Source organism: Tachysurus vachellii, chromosome 8, assembly GCF_030014155.1.
Source record: "Tachysurus vachellii isolate PV-2020 chromosome 8, HZAU_Pvac_v1, whole genome shotgun sequence".
Lineage (NCBI taxonomy): Eukaryota > Metazoa > Chordata > Actinopteri > Siluriformes > Bagridae > Tachysurus > Tachysurus vachellii.
In genome coordinates, this window is record NC_083467.1 from 21,301,065 (window position 1) to 21,314,565 (window position 13,501).

Sequence of the window (13,501 nt, forward strand, 5' to 3'; positions counted from 1 at the left end):
AACAATCACAACAATCACAACAATTAATGAAAGTACAGATCATCATATATCACCAACAATATCCTTCATAAATGTACTAAATTTAACATTTTATACTTACAGACATTGGATCTAACAGATGTTTGTGGTTGTGGCGTTTAAGGATGATCAGTTCTCAGAACAACTGCTGCTTCCTGAATTATTCATAAATCAAACCTTTTCAAAATTAAAGTCCTCAGTCATAACCAATTCAGTCATGCACGATTTGATAAATAACTTGTATTAAACCACTAGGTGGCACTAGACGGGCGGTTAGACAGCGTATAAATGGACATTTAATTCAAGTCAAGAAGTCAAGAGTCAAGAAGCTTTTTTTATCATTTCAACCATATATAGCTGTTGCAGTACACAGTGAAATGAGACAACGTTTCACCAGGTCCATGGTGCTACATAACACAAAGACAGAGCCTTAGTAAGTTAGTCCTAGATACATAAAGTGCATCTGTGTAACCTGGTGTATAAACTGTGAGACACAAGATAGAAAGACAATGCAGGACAAGACAAATAAGACAGTGTAGGACAAAAAGACAGTGCAAGACAAGACAGAAAAACAGTGCAGGATTTTGTCAATATAGTTTTGTCAATATTGTGTGTGCAGAAATACTGAAATGAACACAGTATTAAAGCAGCAGTTACTTGAGATATTGTAAAGTATTGTGTAAAACAGGCAATCGAATGAAATGTGAGACAGCATGTGCAAAGAGAAAAAGCAGTGTGCAAAACAGCATGTAAACAGTTTGATATGCTGGTGCCGTAGACATGGATGTAAATCGGAAGAGTGCGTATATGGTGTGGGTCATTGCAGTCCATACAGTTGATTGTGCATGTGTGAGTGTGTGTGTGTGTGTCAGTTCAGTTATTAAGGAGTCTGATGGCTTTTGTGGAAAGAAACTGTTACACAGTCTGGTCGTGAGGGCCCGAATGCTTCGGTACCTTTTTCCAGATTTATAGACCAAAACCTAAAACTGAAGATTGTGTTCTTGGGTTCTTCTAATATACAAGGTGGAAAATACAATTTTTTGAACATGTAAGAATCAAGGGTAATTATTTAAATAACAAACAACGCTACCTTAGTATCACTAAAGCTACCTTAGTAGCTACCTTAGTATCACTGCAGTTAATTTTATATATATATATATATATATATATATATATATATATATATATATATATATATATATATATATATATATATATAAACTGGAATTAAAAGGAATCAATTCCTTAACTAAAAATGTGACAGCTGACAGAAAAAAGCAGCCATACAGGCCTAAGTGGTTAAATGATTCTGCATTTTTGCATTAAAAAATGACACCATATGACACACATGTGTTCAAAGGGATAAATTCCTGTCCAACTTGACATCCTAAATGTTTTTCATGTCTCCTAATGATCTTAATGAATTCTATGATTTATTAGAAATAAATCAAGTGGCCTAACATTTTAGAAAGTTTCAATAATTTTAGGCGTCATAAAAGTAATGTCAATGAATGAATGAATAATGAAGGAATGGACAAGAATACAAGCAGCCAAGTTTAGAAGGACCTAATGTAATTGTGCTGGTTCAGATATTCTGTGTTACAATGTTATGTACATAGATTTTGTACATTTGACAGCAACCAGTTTATAAATAACGCAGAGTGCTACATATATGCTAGGCTCATTTTTAGTTGACTGAACAATAATTTTATTCATTATAGCCTGATGGTGGTGTTGATGGTGATGATGACGGCATGCTATAAATTTTCGCTGTTTTAGCAGGATTATAATGTAAATAGCACTTTGTAGAAGAGTTGTATTAATACACACAGCCACCTGACGGAGAGCTCTGGGGTACTAACCAAGCAGTATATGAAGCAGGCTACCGTCTGCTTGCTCTCATTAGTCACAATCACATTATTCTGTTTTGATTAACAGTGTGCTTAACTGTGTGCCAGTTACATGGTGAGCATTAAACCAGCAGACACTGATGTTTATCGAATTTAATTTCCATCATAAGAATTTTGATTGATTTACCTCTCACATTCTTGCCCCATTTATGAAATATAAAAGTGTAAAACCATAGTAGGATCATATTTATTACTGATTCTCTACACAATATAAATAACACTTCTTATAATGTTGCATTAGAAAAGCTGAGGTATGTGGTCTGTTATTTACTTCATGCACCATCAATTAAGAAGAATTTTAAATGCCTCAGTGAGCAGTTAGGCTGATGCCAAGTCCTCCATGACATCAGCTGCATGTTTATTCAATGCATCAACCAGACGCCTAGCAGCTGTTTTGCTGGTTGTGTACTCTAGAAGTCTCCTCACCTCGGCCTGGTCAGTCTTCTTAGCTCGCACGTTTGCCGCCATTTCACCATGAAGGCTGAGGTCATCAATGATTCTGTCAACGGCTTTAATTTATCAGTTTGCTCTTGTTCGTCTCCAGAAATTCCTCATTGTCTAGAGTATGTAAAGAGGAGACAGAAGTGGAAAAGAAAGAGACAGCGTATTGAGTGTAATTAGTCACACAGTTTATCATATAGAAGCTTCTTTACAAAAAAAATCAGCATCACCTGGGGTATACAAAAGGAAGAGTGGAAGAAAGGGAAGGAGAAATTCTTGGTGAACTTGCTTTAGACAGAAAGTAAAATGTATGCCAATCCCTTTTTAACCATATCTTCGTCTTTTTTATGCTTTAAATGTTTTCAGTGGATCAGGAGTTACCTGTAATTCTTGGATACTGCTTCTCATCACATCAGTGGTTTTTCAATTAGTAAATTGTGTGTTTATATTGAGGCTAGAAATCGGTGAGCCAATAAAGACAGGGGTGGAAATACTGCTGCCAGATTTCCCTGTGATATTCACTGAGATATCTGTTGATGAAGAAAAGATTTGTGTTGTGTTAACTTCTAGTAAGCATCCACAAAAATGCACATGGTTTTGACTGGAATGGACATTTTATAAAATATTCAGGATGAACGCTATAATAATTAGACATACAGTACCTGGGCTTTGGGTAGAGTGCTGAAAATCTGCTTTTATTTCTGTGGGAAAGAGCAAAGATGTTGTGTGAAATAGTATTTAGGAAGCATTTTACATGTAGTTGTAATAAAGCTGGACAAAGTGTCAGTCATTTAGTGAATGGATAAATAGATGCAACCTGTTTGAATGCTTATCTAAATGTTGTCTGTTTTAATGTAATTCACTTTTAGGAAAAAATAGCAAAATTGTATTTAAGTATATAATTTAAATGAATAGAAATTAGATTTATGAGCCTAACAGATAGATTTATATATAACAACCTAACAGATAGATTTATATATATTATATATATATATATATATATATATATATATATTATATATATATATATATAAATCTATCTGTTAGGTTGGGCAAACAGGTAGCCTCAAACCTCGTTATGGAGACTGGCAACCCACAGGGCTGTGTTCTGAGCCCACTAAATAGATGCAACCTGTTTGAATGCTGCTCTAATTGTTGGCTGTTTTAATCTAATTATTCACTTTTAGGACAGTTATATATAGTGATATATGAACGCTATAATCATTAGACATACAGTACCTGGGCTTTGGGTAGAGAGCTGAAAATCTGCTTTTATTTCTGTGAGAAAGAGCAAAGATGTTGAAATAGTGAAATAGTATTTAGGAAGCATTTTATGTGTAGTTGTAATAAAGCTGGACAAAGTGTCAGTCATTTAATATTTTGAGTGAATGGTTAAATAGATGCAACCTGTTTGAATGCTGTTCTAAATGTTGGGTGTTTTAATGTAATTCACTTTTAGGACAGTGATCCTCAAAGTGATCCTAAACAGGTATCCTCAACTCTCTGAACACTGGCATCCCACAGGGCTGTGTTCTGAGCCCACTATTCTACTCCCTGTTCACTCAAGACTGTGCTCCTCTGCATAACTCTGACATCTTCAAGTATAACTCCAACCTTCTACTTGTTGATCCTTAACAAGTGTCTGCACATTTTTTTTAATGCCATAGCCTTAGAACCATTTACTTTTACTTTTTAACAATGTCCACATCTCTGCACTGATATAGCCTTTATATTTATTTACTGTACATATGTTTACATAAATACCTATATATATATATATATGCTGTACATATGTTTGTGTGTATATATATATATATATATATATATATATATATATATATATATATATATATATGCTGTACATATGTTTAAGAGAGAGAGAAAAAGAAATAAAGGAACACAGTACATAGTCTATGATACCTGATGTATCTACTGTTGTTATCCAGTCCTTTAGCTCTGGTCTTGATTCATTCACATCGTCGTTCTTCAGTAGCTCTAGAAAAGCGACACAAATCGAATCTCCCTTTTTCAAAATGATGTCTAAGAGTTCCGTAATATTTGCACTGGGATCTTGGATACTTTTGACCTTGATGTATTCTTTCTGTGTTACTAACTTCCGTGCATGAACATGCTGCAAAATGAGTTCCTCTCCACATAACCATTGGATAAGTTTCACTTTGTTATGGGTGATTATTTCCATTCCTCCTGTAATTAAACATGAACAATACAAAGAAATCCTACTGTTATTGCATCATGTGTCTGATTTCAAAAAGCACCTTTTAAAGGCTTTGTTTTTCTATATACATTATAAACAGATGCGGTTCTAGGATTTCATCTTTAGGGGGATTAGCCCTCGGTGAGAATTTAAAACAAGAAGAGTTTTATATTATATATTATATGACTACATAGTAAGCCAAAAGTTATGGTATTATTTAAAATGGCAAAAAAGGACACCAAAATGTTATGCATGATGTAATGGTGCTAGTCTTGAATCAAATCAGTTCATGTATGTGTGCATTCTCTACGAACAGTGTGTCCAATGAATGCAGTCATTAATATAAAAATATTCACAAGACAAAGACCAAATCAATAAATGTTATTTTTATTTAATATTGAATGGATCATTTGCATTAATATTTTGTTTGTGCTATTAACTCTGGTAATAAGAATAGTGAAATTTCACTGGTATTGGTATAACTGATTTTTTTAATGTCAACACAGTACTGTATATATACACTATAGCCACACACAAATCTCTGTACATTAAGTTCACTACTATAGCAGAAACATGCAGTAGTAGTACAACTTTGTTTTCATTTGAAAAACATGCTTTTGTGGGAGAAACAGACAAAACACAACCTTGTGTAACCTCCATCATCCCACAAGGAGATGAGAACCTTAAAATTAAGGGTAACTACTAGTGTGTTTCTTTGCAAATACGACAAGGTTTATTTTACATATTTACAAGTAGTATCACAAAGAATCAAAAATGGCAAAAAGATCAAACAAACAAAAACAAAGAAAAGATTTTTCTTGTAACCATTACAGACAACTGGGTTCCCAATCCTATCTAATAGTAGCTGCTGCTCTGCAAATAAGTGCACACTCAAATTACAAATCAAACCAACAAACCCGTTCAATCTACACTCCACAGCAAAAGTAAATCATGACCTCAAACCACAAGTTGTTTCCCCCACATTAACATAGTACACCACATATATAAGGTAAAGGAAACCCCACGGTCATTAGTTGGTCCAAGATAAATGAAGCAAACAAGAAAACAAATAACCATTAAGCCATGAATGCTTTCTATAAAAGTAAACAGCAATGAAATATCATCTGTACTCTTAAATATATCTGTTTAATTCTCAGAGGCACCACTCAACACAACTCCCATGAGGACATTTTACAATTCAGTTCTAGGCTGCTATACTGTTCATTAATCAATTGGTCTTTCCATCTGCTGTTACACAGCCTTGAAAAACACCAAACAGCTTTTCTTAGCACGTGGTACACAAAGAGGAAGTCACCAAGTTTGACTTCCTTTTATACTCTCTTGACTCCTGGGATTTGTAGTCCACCCAATTTGTAGTCCTACACCTTCGACCCCATTACACTTACACTTTTAGCATAACAATGCTCATGTGTCTACAACCTCATGAGTAACAAATTCCCTGGATTTGTGAAAATTCTTTGCAGTTAATTTTTCTAAAATTCCTTCTATAACCGTCTTTGCAGCTTTCCGCCGTTTAAAAATATAGCTAAATGCCTCCAGCTATGACTGCGCGTGCACGCTGTGCGTGCCTGTGCTTCTCCCTTCAAATAAAGCAGACAGCTGATGACGCACTTTTGAAAGACCACAACACGCGCGTAAAAGCAAAGTAAAATAAATCGCTCTTGGAGCAAATTGATAAACAATTTTCTTTCCCATCGACGATATGTCCTGCATTTTAACGTAATTTTTATTTTTTTATTTTTGAAAGTAAAAATTATACTTATAGTTTTAGGGCGGCTGAGATCACAGACAGCGGGGCTGGAGCCACCCTAAAAAGGTCTAGAACCGCCCCTTATTATAAATATGCATTTCTATATGCTGACTGTACATGAATTAGGCCTTTTGAATGAAGTTATTTATTACAGACACTTTGTATTAACGCACCTTCTCAGCTCCAAGGTCTCCTTAGATTTCTCTGATATCTGACTTTCCAGGAAGTACAAACTGTACATCAAGTCGTTTATGATTTAACTGTAAAACTAAAAATATACAAACAACAATTAATGAAAGTTCAGATCATCATATATCACCAACAATATCCTTCATAAATGTACTAAATTTAACATTTTATACTTACAGACATTGGATCTAACAGATGTTTGTGGTTGTGGTGTTTAAGGACGATCAGTTCTCAGAACAACTGCTGCTTCCTGAATTATTCACAAATCAAACCTTTTCAAAATTAAAGTCCTCAGTCATTAACCAATTCAGTCATGCATTGATAAATAGCTTGTATTGTACCACTAGGTGGCACTAGACGGGCGGTTAGACAGCGTATAAATTAAATGAAAAGAGCAAAAACTGCAAAACAGCATGTAAACAGTTGACATGGATGTAAATTGGAAGAGTGTGCATTTGGTGTGGGTCACTGCAGTCCATACAGTTTATTGTGCATGTGTGTGTGCGTGTGTTTGCGTGCGTGTGTGTGTCTGTGTGCGTGTGTGTTAAAGTCATTTATATTGATGTATGTGTCCCTTAGTGACACATGTTTTCGTACCTTCCACAATCCCACTAAGGAATGTGTCCTACTTTGCACGGGTTAGTTTTGAAAACACAAGACTATCAGGGTTGGTCTTACCTTGAACGCAGGGGTCCTACGAAGTCCCTCGGTCTTCTAACAAAGGATCTTCTTCAAGTTCTTCTACCTAATCTGTTGTTTGAATCTTTAAATGAAGGAGTCAGACTTAGACTTTCTTGTCTTTTCAGGGTCCTCACAATGGGAGGCCTTGTTTTTTTTAAAAGCAATGAAATTCAAATAAATGTGTGTAATATATGTAAAGTAAAATAAAAGAAAATTACAAATGAAATCTCCTTCAAATAATCAAACAGTATTAGAATAAGTAAAAGTAATTAAAATGCAAAGATACTAACAAACCAAGAAACACTCTCCGATTGTAAGCTTGCGTTTGTTCTATGATGCACACACTATTAGCAATAACTGAGTATTACACACTAAGCTTGCCTCTAGGTGAATGCACACCCAGATGACATTTCATGGGCCTTATATACACTTTGTAACATTTCTATTGCAAGTTGGATTTCTTGATGCGAGTAAATGTCACAGTGGGTTTTTAAGATTTCACTGCGAGAAACATAATCATCTATGTTTAGAGTCATAAGCAATATTAATCTTATCAATTATAATATAGGAGAATACATGAATATAAGAAAAAGGAAAGTGATTTGGAGTTCTCCTGAACTTCTGAAAATAAAACTTAACGCATTATAATCTTCCTTTCTTTTGGAATCTTCTTTCAGCTGTCTAGGTACAGCGTCTGATTCATCATTGTCTTCTTTTAGTCACTCATATTTAACTCTTTAACCAACTCTTCAACCTTTTTTATTTTTACATCGATTTTCGTTTGTCTGTTTGCCTTACGTCTCTCCTTTCTTTTCCTATTTTTCCTTCTCTTTGTACTATCTATTTCTGTCTGTCTTCTGACAGATAAGTTAACAATTGGTTAAGGTGTATCTTTGCATTTATTTAGGTTTGTTGGCTGAGAACCAGTATTGGAGGCTAGGAAGATTCCTGCAACTCCATCCTGTACCTGCCAGGGTCTTACAACAGTGTGTGTGTCAGTTCAGTTATTGAGGAGTCTGATGGCTTGAGGAAAGAAACTGTTACACAGTCTGGTCGTGAGGGCCTGAATGCTTCGGTACCTTTTTCCAGATTTATAGACCAAAACCTAAAACTGAAGATTGTATGGTTCTTCTAATATACAGGGTGGAAAATACAACTTTTCAGCTAAATATCCTCCAGTATTGTGAACATGTAAGAATCAAGGGTAATTATTTAAATGACAATGCTACCTTAGTATCACTAAAGCTACCTTAGTAGCTACCTTAGTATCACTGCAGTTAATTATATATATATATATATATATATATATATATATATATATATATATATATATATATATACATGTATACAGTGATACATGTTAGTATCACTGCAGTTATATATATACATGTATGTAATGTAGAATTAACTACAGTTGTAATGATATCAACACCAGCAGTGTATTAATAATGCTAACTTAACTGTAATTAAAAGGAGTCAATTCCTTACCTAAAAATGTGACAGCTGACAGAAAAAAGCAGCCATACAGGCCTAAGTGGTTAAATGATTCTGCATTTTTGCATTAAAAAATGACACCATATGACACACAAGTGTTCAAAGTGATAAATTCCTGTCCATCTTGACATCCTAAATGTTTTTCATGTCTCCTAATGATCTTAATGAAGTTTATGATTTATTAGAAATAAATCAAGTGGCCTAACATTCTAAAAAGTTTCAATAATTTTAGGCTTCATAAACGTAATGTGAATGAATGAAAGAATAATGAAGGAATGGACGAGAATACAAGCAGCCAAGTTTAGAAGGACCTAATGTAATTGTGCTGGTTCAGATATTATGTGTTACAATGATATGTACATAGATTTTGTACATTTGACAGCAACCAGTTTATAAATAAAGTGTGCTGTGTGACGCAGAGTGCTATATGCTAGGCTCATTTTCAGTTGACTGAACAATAATTTTATTCATTATAGCCTGATGGTGGTGTTGATGGTGATGATGACGGCATACTATAAATTTTCGCTGTTTTAGCAGGATTATAATGTAAATAGCACTTTGTAGAAGAGTTGTATTAATACACACAGCCACCTGACAGAGAGCTCTGGGGTACTAACCAAGCAGTATATGAAGCAGGCTACCGTCTGCTTGCTCTCATTAGTCACAATCACATTATTCTGTTTTGATTAACAGTGTGCTTAACTGTGTGCCAGTTACATGGTGAGCAGTAAACCAGGAGACACGGATGTTTATCGAATTTAATTTCCATCATAAGAATTTTGATTGATTTACCTCTCACATTCTTGCCCCATTTATGAAATATAAAAGTGTAAAACCATAGTAGGATCATATTTATTACTGATTCTCTACACAATATAAATAACACATCTTATAATGCTGCATTAGAAAAACTGAGGTATGTGGTCTGTTATTTACTTCATGCACCATTAATTAAGAAGGATTTTATATGCCTCAGTGAGCAATTAGGCTGATGCCAAGTCCTCCATGACATCAGCTGCATGTTTATTCAATGCATCAACCAGACGCCTAGCAGCTGTTTTGCTGGTTGTGTACTCCAGAAGTCTCCTCATCTTGGCCTGGTCAGTCTTCTTAGCTCGCACGTTTGCCGCCATTTCACCATGAAGGCTGAGGTCATCAATGATTCTGTCAACGGCTTTTACTTTATCAATTAGTTTGCTCTTGTTCGTCTCCAGAAATTTCTCATAGTCTAGAGTATGTAAAGAGGAGACAGAAGTGGAAAAGAGAGAGACAGAGTATTGTGTGTAATTAGTCACACAGTTTATCATATAAAAAAAAATCAGCATCACCTGGGGTATACAAAAGGAAGAGTGGAAGAAAGGGATGGAGAAATTCTTGGTGAAATTGCTTTAGACAGAAAGTACAATGTATGCCAAACCCTTTTTAACCATATCTTGGTCTTTTTTTTTTTTCCGAATTAATGCTTTAAATGTTTTCAGTGGATCAGGAGTTACCTGTAATTGTTGGATTGTTCTGGGTCCTATCTGTAAAATATGAAAATGCATGAAGAAGAGTAAATATAATTTACTTTCTAAATGTAAATGTGGCGCTGATGGATGAAGTTCAATCCTCTTAGACCATTTACTTAATGCTACTTGATGTGCTATAATCATTGCAACTGTACAGTAATAAAAAGTACTTACATAATATTCTAATGTATATAATATTAAACATAAAACTGAAAACTGTACTGATACTGACATGAAAACTGAATATGTTATTTACCGTTTCTCATCACATCCGTGGTTTTTAAATTAGTAAATTGTGTGTTTATATTGATGCTATTAATCGCTGCACCAATATTGACAGGGGTGCAAATATTGCTGCCAGATTCCCCTTTGATATTCACTGAGATACCTGTTGATGAAGAAAAGATTTGTGTTGTGTTAACTTCTAGTACAGTAAGCATCCACAAAAATGCACATGGTTTTGACTGGAATGGACATTTTATAAAATATTTGGGCTTTGGGTGGAGCGCTGAAAATCTGCTTTTATTTCTGTGAGAAAGAGCAAAGAATATGTTGTGTGAAATATTATTTAGGAAGCATATTATTTATAGTTGTAATAAAGCTGTACAAAGTGTCAGTTATTTAATATTTTGAGTAAATGGATAAATAGATGCAACCTGTTTGAATGATTGTTCTAATTGTTAGCTGTTTTAATCACATTCACTTTTAAGAAAATTTATAAAATTTATAATTTATAATAAATTAAAAAATTATATAATTTAAATGAATATACAGACATACACACACACACACACACACACATATATATGTATGTACCTATTTACATATAGGTATATATGTTATATATATATATATATATATATATATATATATATATATATATATATATATATAACATATATACCTATATATATATTACATGCTGTACATATGTTTACATATTTATCTGCAATTGTCTATTTGCACAATTTCTACTCTTTGCACTTGTTAGATGCCAAACTGCATTTCGTTGCTGTGTACCTGTACTATGCAATGACAATATCTATCTATCTATCTATCTATCTATCTATCTATCTATCATCTATCTATCTATCTATCTATCTATCTATCTATCTATCTATCTATCTATCTATCTATCTATCTATCTATCTATCTATCTATCTATCTATCTATCTATCTATCTATCTATCTATCTATCTATCTATCTATCTATCTATCTATCTATCTATCTATCTATCTATAAGCAGGAAACTATGGAAGTTCACCTTGTGATTTTATCCAGTCCCGGAGCTCAGGGCTACCTTCATTTACATCGTCTTCTTTCAGCAAGTCTAGGAAATCGACGCATACACGGTCTCCCTTTTGCACCATTAGGTCTAAGAGGTCCCTTATCTGTGTTCCGGGATCTGAGATACTTTTTAGTTTCATGTATTCGTCCCCATTGATCAGTTTCTTAGATTGTACGTGCTGCAGAATGAATTCGTCCCCACGTAGCCATTTTATAAGCTTCACCTTCTTATTTATGATCAGGTCCATTCTTCCTGAAGGAGAAAAGTGTGTGTGTGTGTGTGTGTGTGTGTGTGTGTACATGATTAGAACAAAATCGAAAAATAATCAAAATTTTTTTATTAGAAAGTATAAGTCTGTATAGTATAAGTCTGTAAGTCTGTAAATAAGTCTGTAAATACTCACCCTTTTGCTGTTTGCTATGTCTGATCCTGTTTCAGTGTGTACACCGAGCCAGTTTCACTTTCACAATTTGAGATAAATAAATAAGGGGGGCATGGTGGCTTAGTGGTTAGCACGTTCGCCTCACACCTCCAGGGTCGGGGTTCGATTCCCGCCTCCGCCTTGTGTGTGTGGAGTTTGTTGCATGTTCTCCCCGTGCCTCCTCCGGGTACTCTGGTTTCCTCCCCCGGTCCAAAGACATGCATGGTAGGTTGATTGGCATCTCTGGAAAATTGTCCCGATTGTGTGAGTGAATGAGAGTGTGTGTGTCCTGCGATGGGTTGGCACTCTGTCCAGGGTGTATCCTGCCTTGATGCCCAATGACGCCTGAGATAGGCACAGGCTGAATGAAGAATGAATGAATAAATAAATAATAAAAAATACCACCAGAGTTCGGTGCTTAACGGAAAGGCCGAATTTACATAAAAATGTAACGCTAAAAGTGGTTTCAGTAAAACAGATTGAGTTGAATAGGAATTTTTCTTTTTAATAGTCCGTCTTTCTACCAATTTCACTCAGAGCCGGTTATAAGCATGGATAAAATGAGCGTACTAAATCAAACATGCAGACTGGTGGTTGATAGAAACCTTTATTTTTTTTACATCGAAGTAATTATACTGACGTACGTGTCCCTTAGTGACACTTGTTTTTTCGGATTGCGTAGGAAACCCTTCCACAATCTCACTAAGGCTGCCATGACCAATCTTATCCACAAAGGGCTGGTGTGTGTGCAGGTTTCCATTCCAACCAAGCCACCTGTTTAACCTGTCTGGTGTGGCTTCTGCTTGTTTGGAATGAAAACCTGCACCCACATCGGCCCTTTCTGGATAAGATTGGACACCGCTGCACTAAGGAATGTGTCCTAGTTTGCACGGGTTAGTTTGAAAACACAAGATGAACTATCAAAGTTGGTCTTACCTTGACAGGGATTGTCCTTCGAAGTCCCTCAGTTTTCTAACAAAGGATCCTCTTCAAGTTCTTCTATTTAATCTGTTGTTTGAATCTTTAGATAAAGGAGTCAAACTTAGACCATCTTGTCTTTTCAGGGTCCTCACAATGGGAGGCCTTTTTTTTTATTAAAAGCAACGTAATACAGATAAATGTGTGTAATATATGAAAAGTAAAATAAAAGAAAATTACAAATAAAATCTCATTCAAATAATCAAACAATTTTAGAATAAGTAAACGTAATTAAAAAAATGCAAAGATAGTAACAAACCAAGAAACACTCGCTAAGTGTATGCCTGAGTTTGTTTTCTGATGCACACTAAATAAGCAATGACTGAGTGTAACACGTACTGAGCTTGCCTACAATAGAATGCAAACACAATAATTTTCACGATGGAGCTTTAATACACTTTTCTCACTGTGACAACTAGACGTAGTTCTTTCTTCACATGGACACGTCTTACCACATCGGGTCTCGCTAACTTCATTGTGTACATCAGTCTAAATTCTTTCACTTCCTATAAGTTGCTAAATAATGCCATATATGGGTATATATGTACAGTTAAGTTCCTGCATCTGCTAAGCTATGTTTACATAT

At 34.8% G+C, this 13,501-nt stretch overlaps 1 protein-coding gene across 1 annotated transcript; it reads right to left on the reverse strand.

The window, feature by feature from the left end:
• Nucleotides 1-9,463: 9,463 nt before the first annotated feature.
• LOC132850711 (uncharacterized) lies at nucleotides 9,464-12,039 on the reverse strand. The gene is made up of 5 exons (XM_060877374.1): nucleotides 11,920-12,039; nucleotides 11,493-11,768; nucleotides 10,484-10,615; nucleotides 10,213-10,242; nucleotides 9,464-9,947 (listed from the first exon to the last, which is right to left on the reverse strand). Exons 2-5 carry the CDS (start codon nucleotides 11,761-11,763, stop codon nucleotides 9,703-9,705), a joined length of 678 nt encoding a protein of 225 aa, XP_060733357.1. The 5' UTR covers nucleotides 11,764-11,768; nucleotides 11,920-12,039; the 3' UTR covers nucleotides 9,464-9,702.
• Between the last annotated feature and the right edge of the window lie 1,462 nt (nucleotides 12,040-13,501).

Bases quoted from the DNA above. Each gene is read 5' to 3' on its own strand.
- LOC132850711 (XM_060877374.1), bottom strand. From the start codon at position 11,763: ATGGACCTGATCATAAATAAGAAGGTGAAGCTTATAAAATGGCTACGT. The intron at 10,616-11,492 runs GTGAACTTCCAT...CTTCATCAACAG, and splicing joins GGACTGGATAAAATCACAAG to GTATCTCAGTGAATATCAAA. The intron at 10,243-10,483 runs GTAAATAACATA...CATATTTTACAG, and splicing joins CACGGATGTGATGAGAAACG to ATAGGACCCAGAACAATCCA.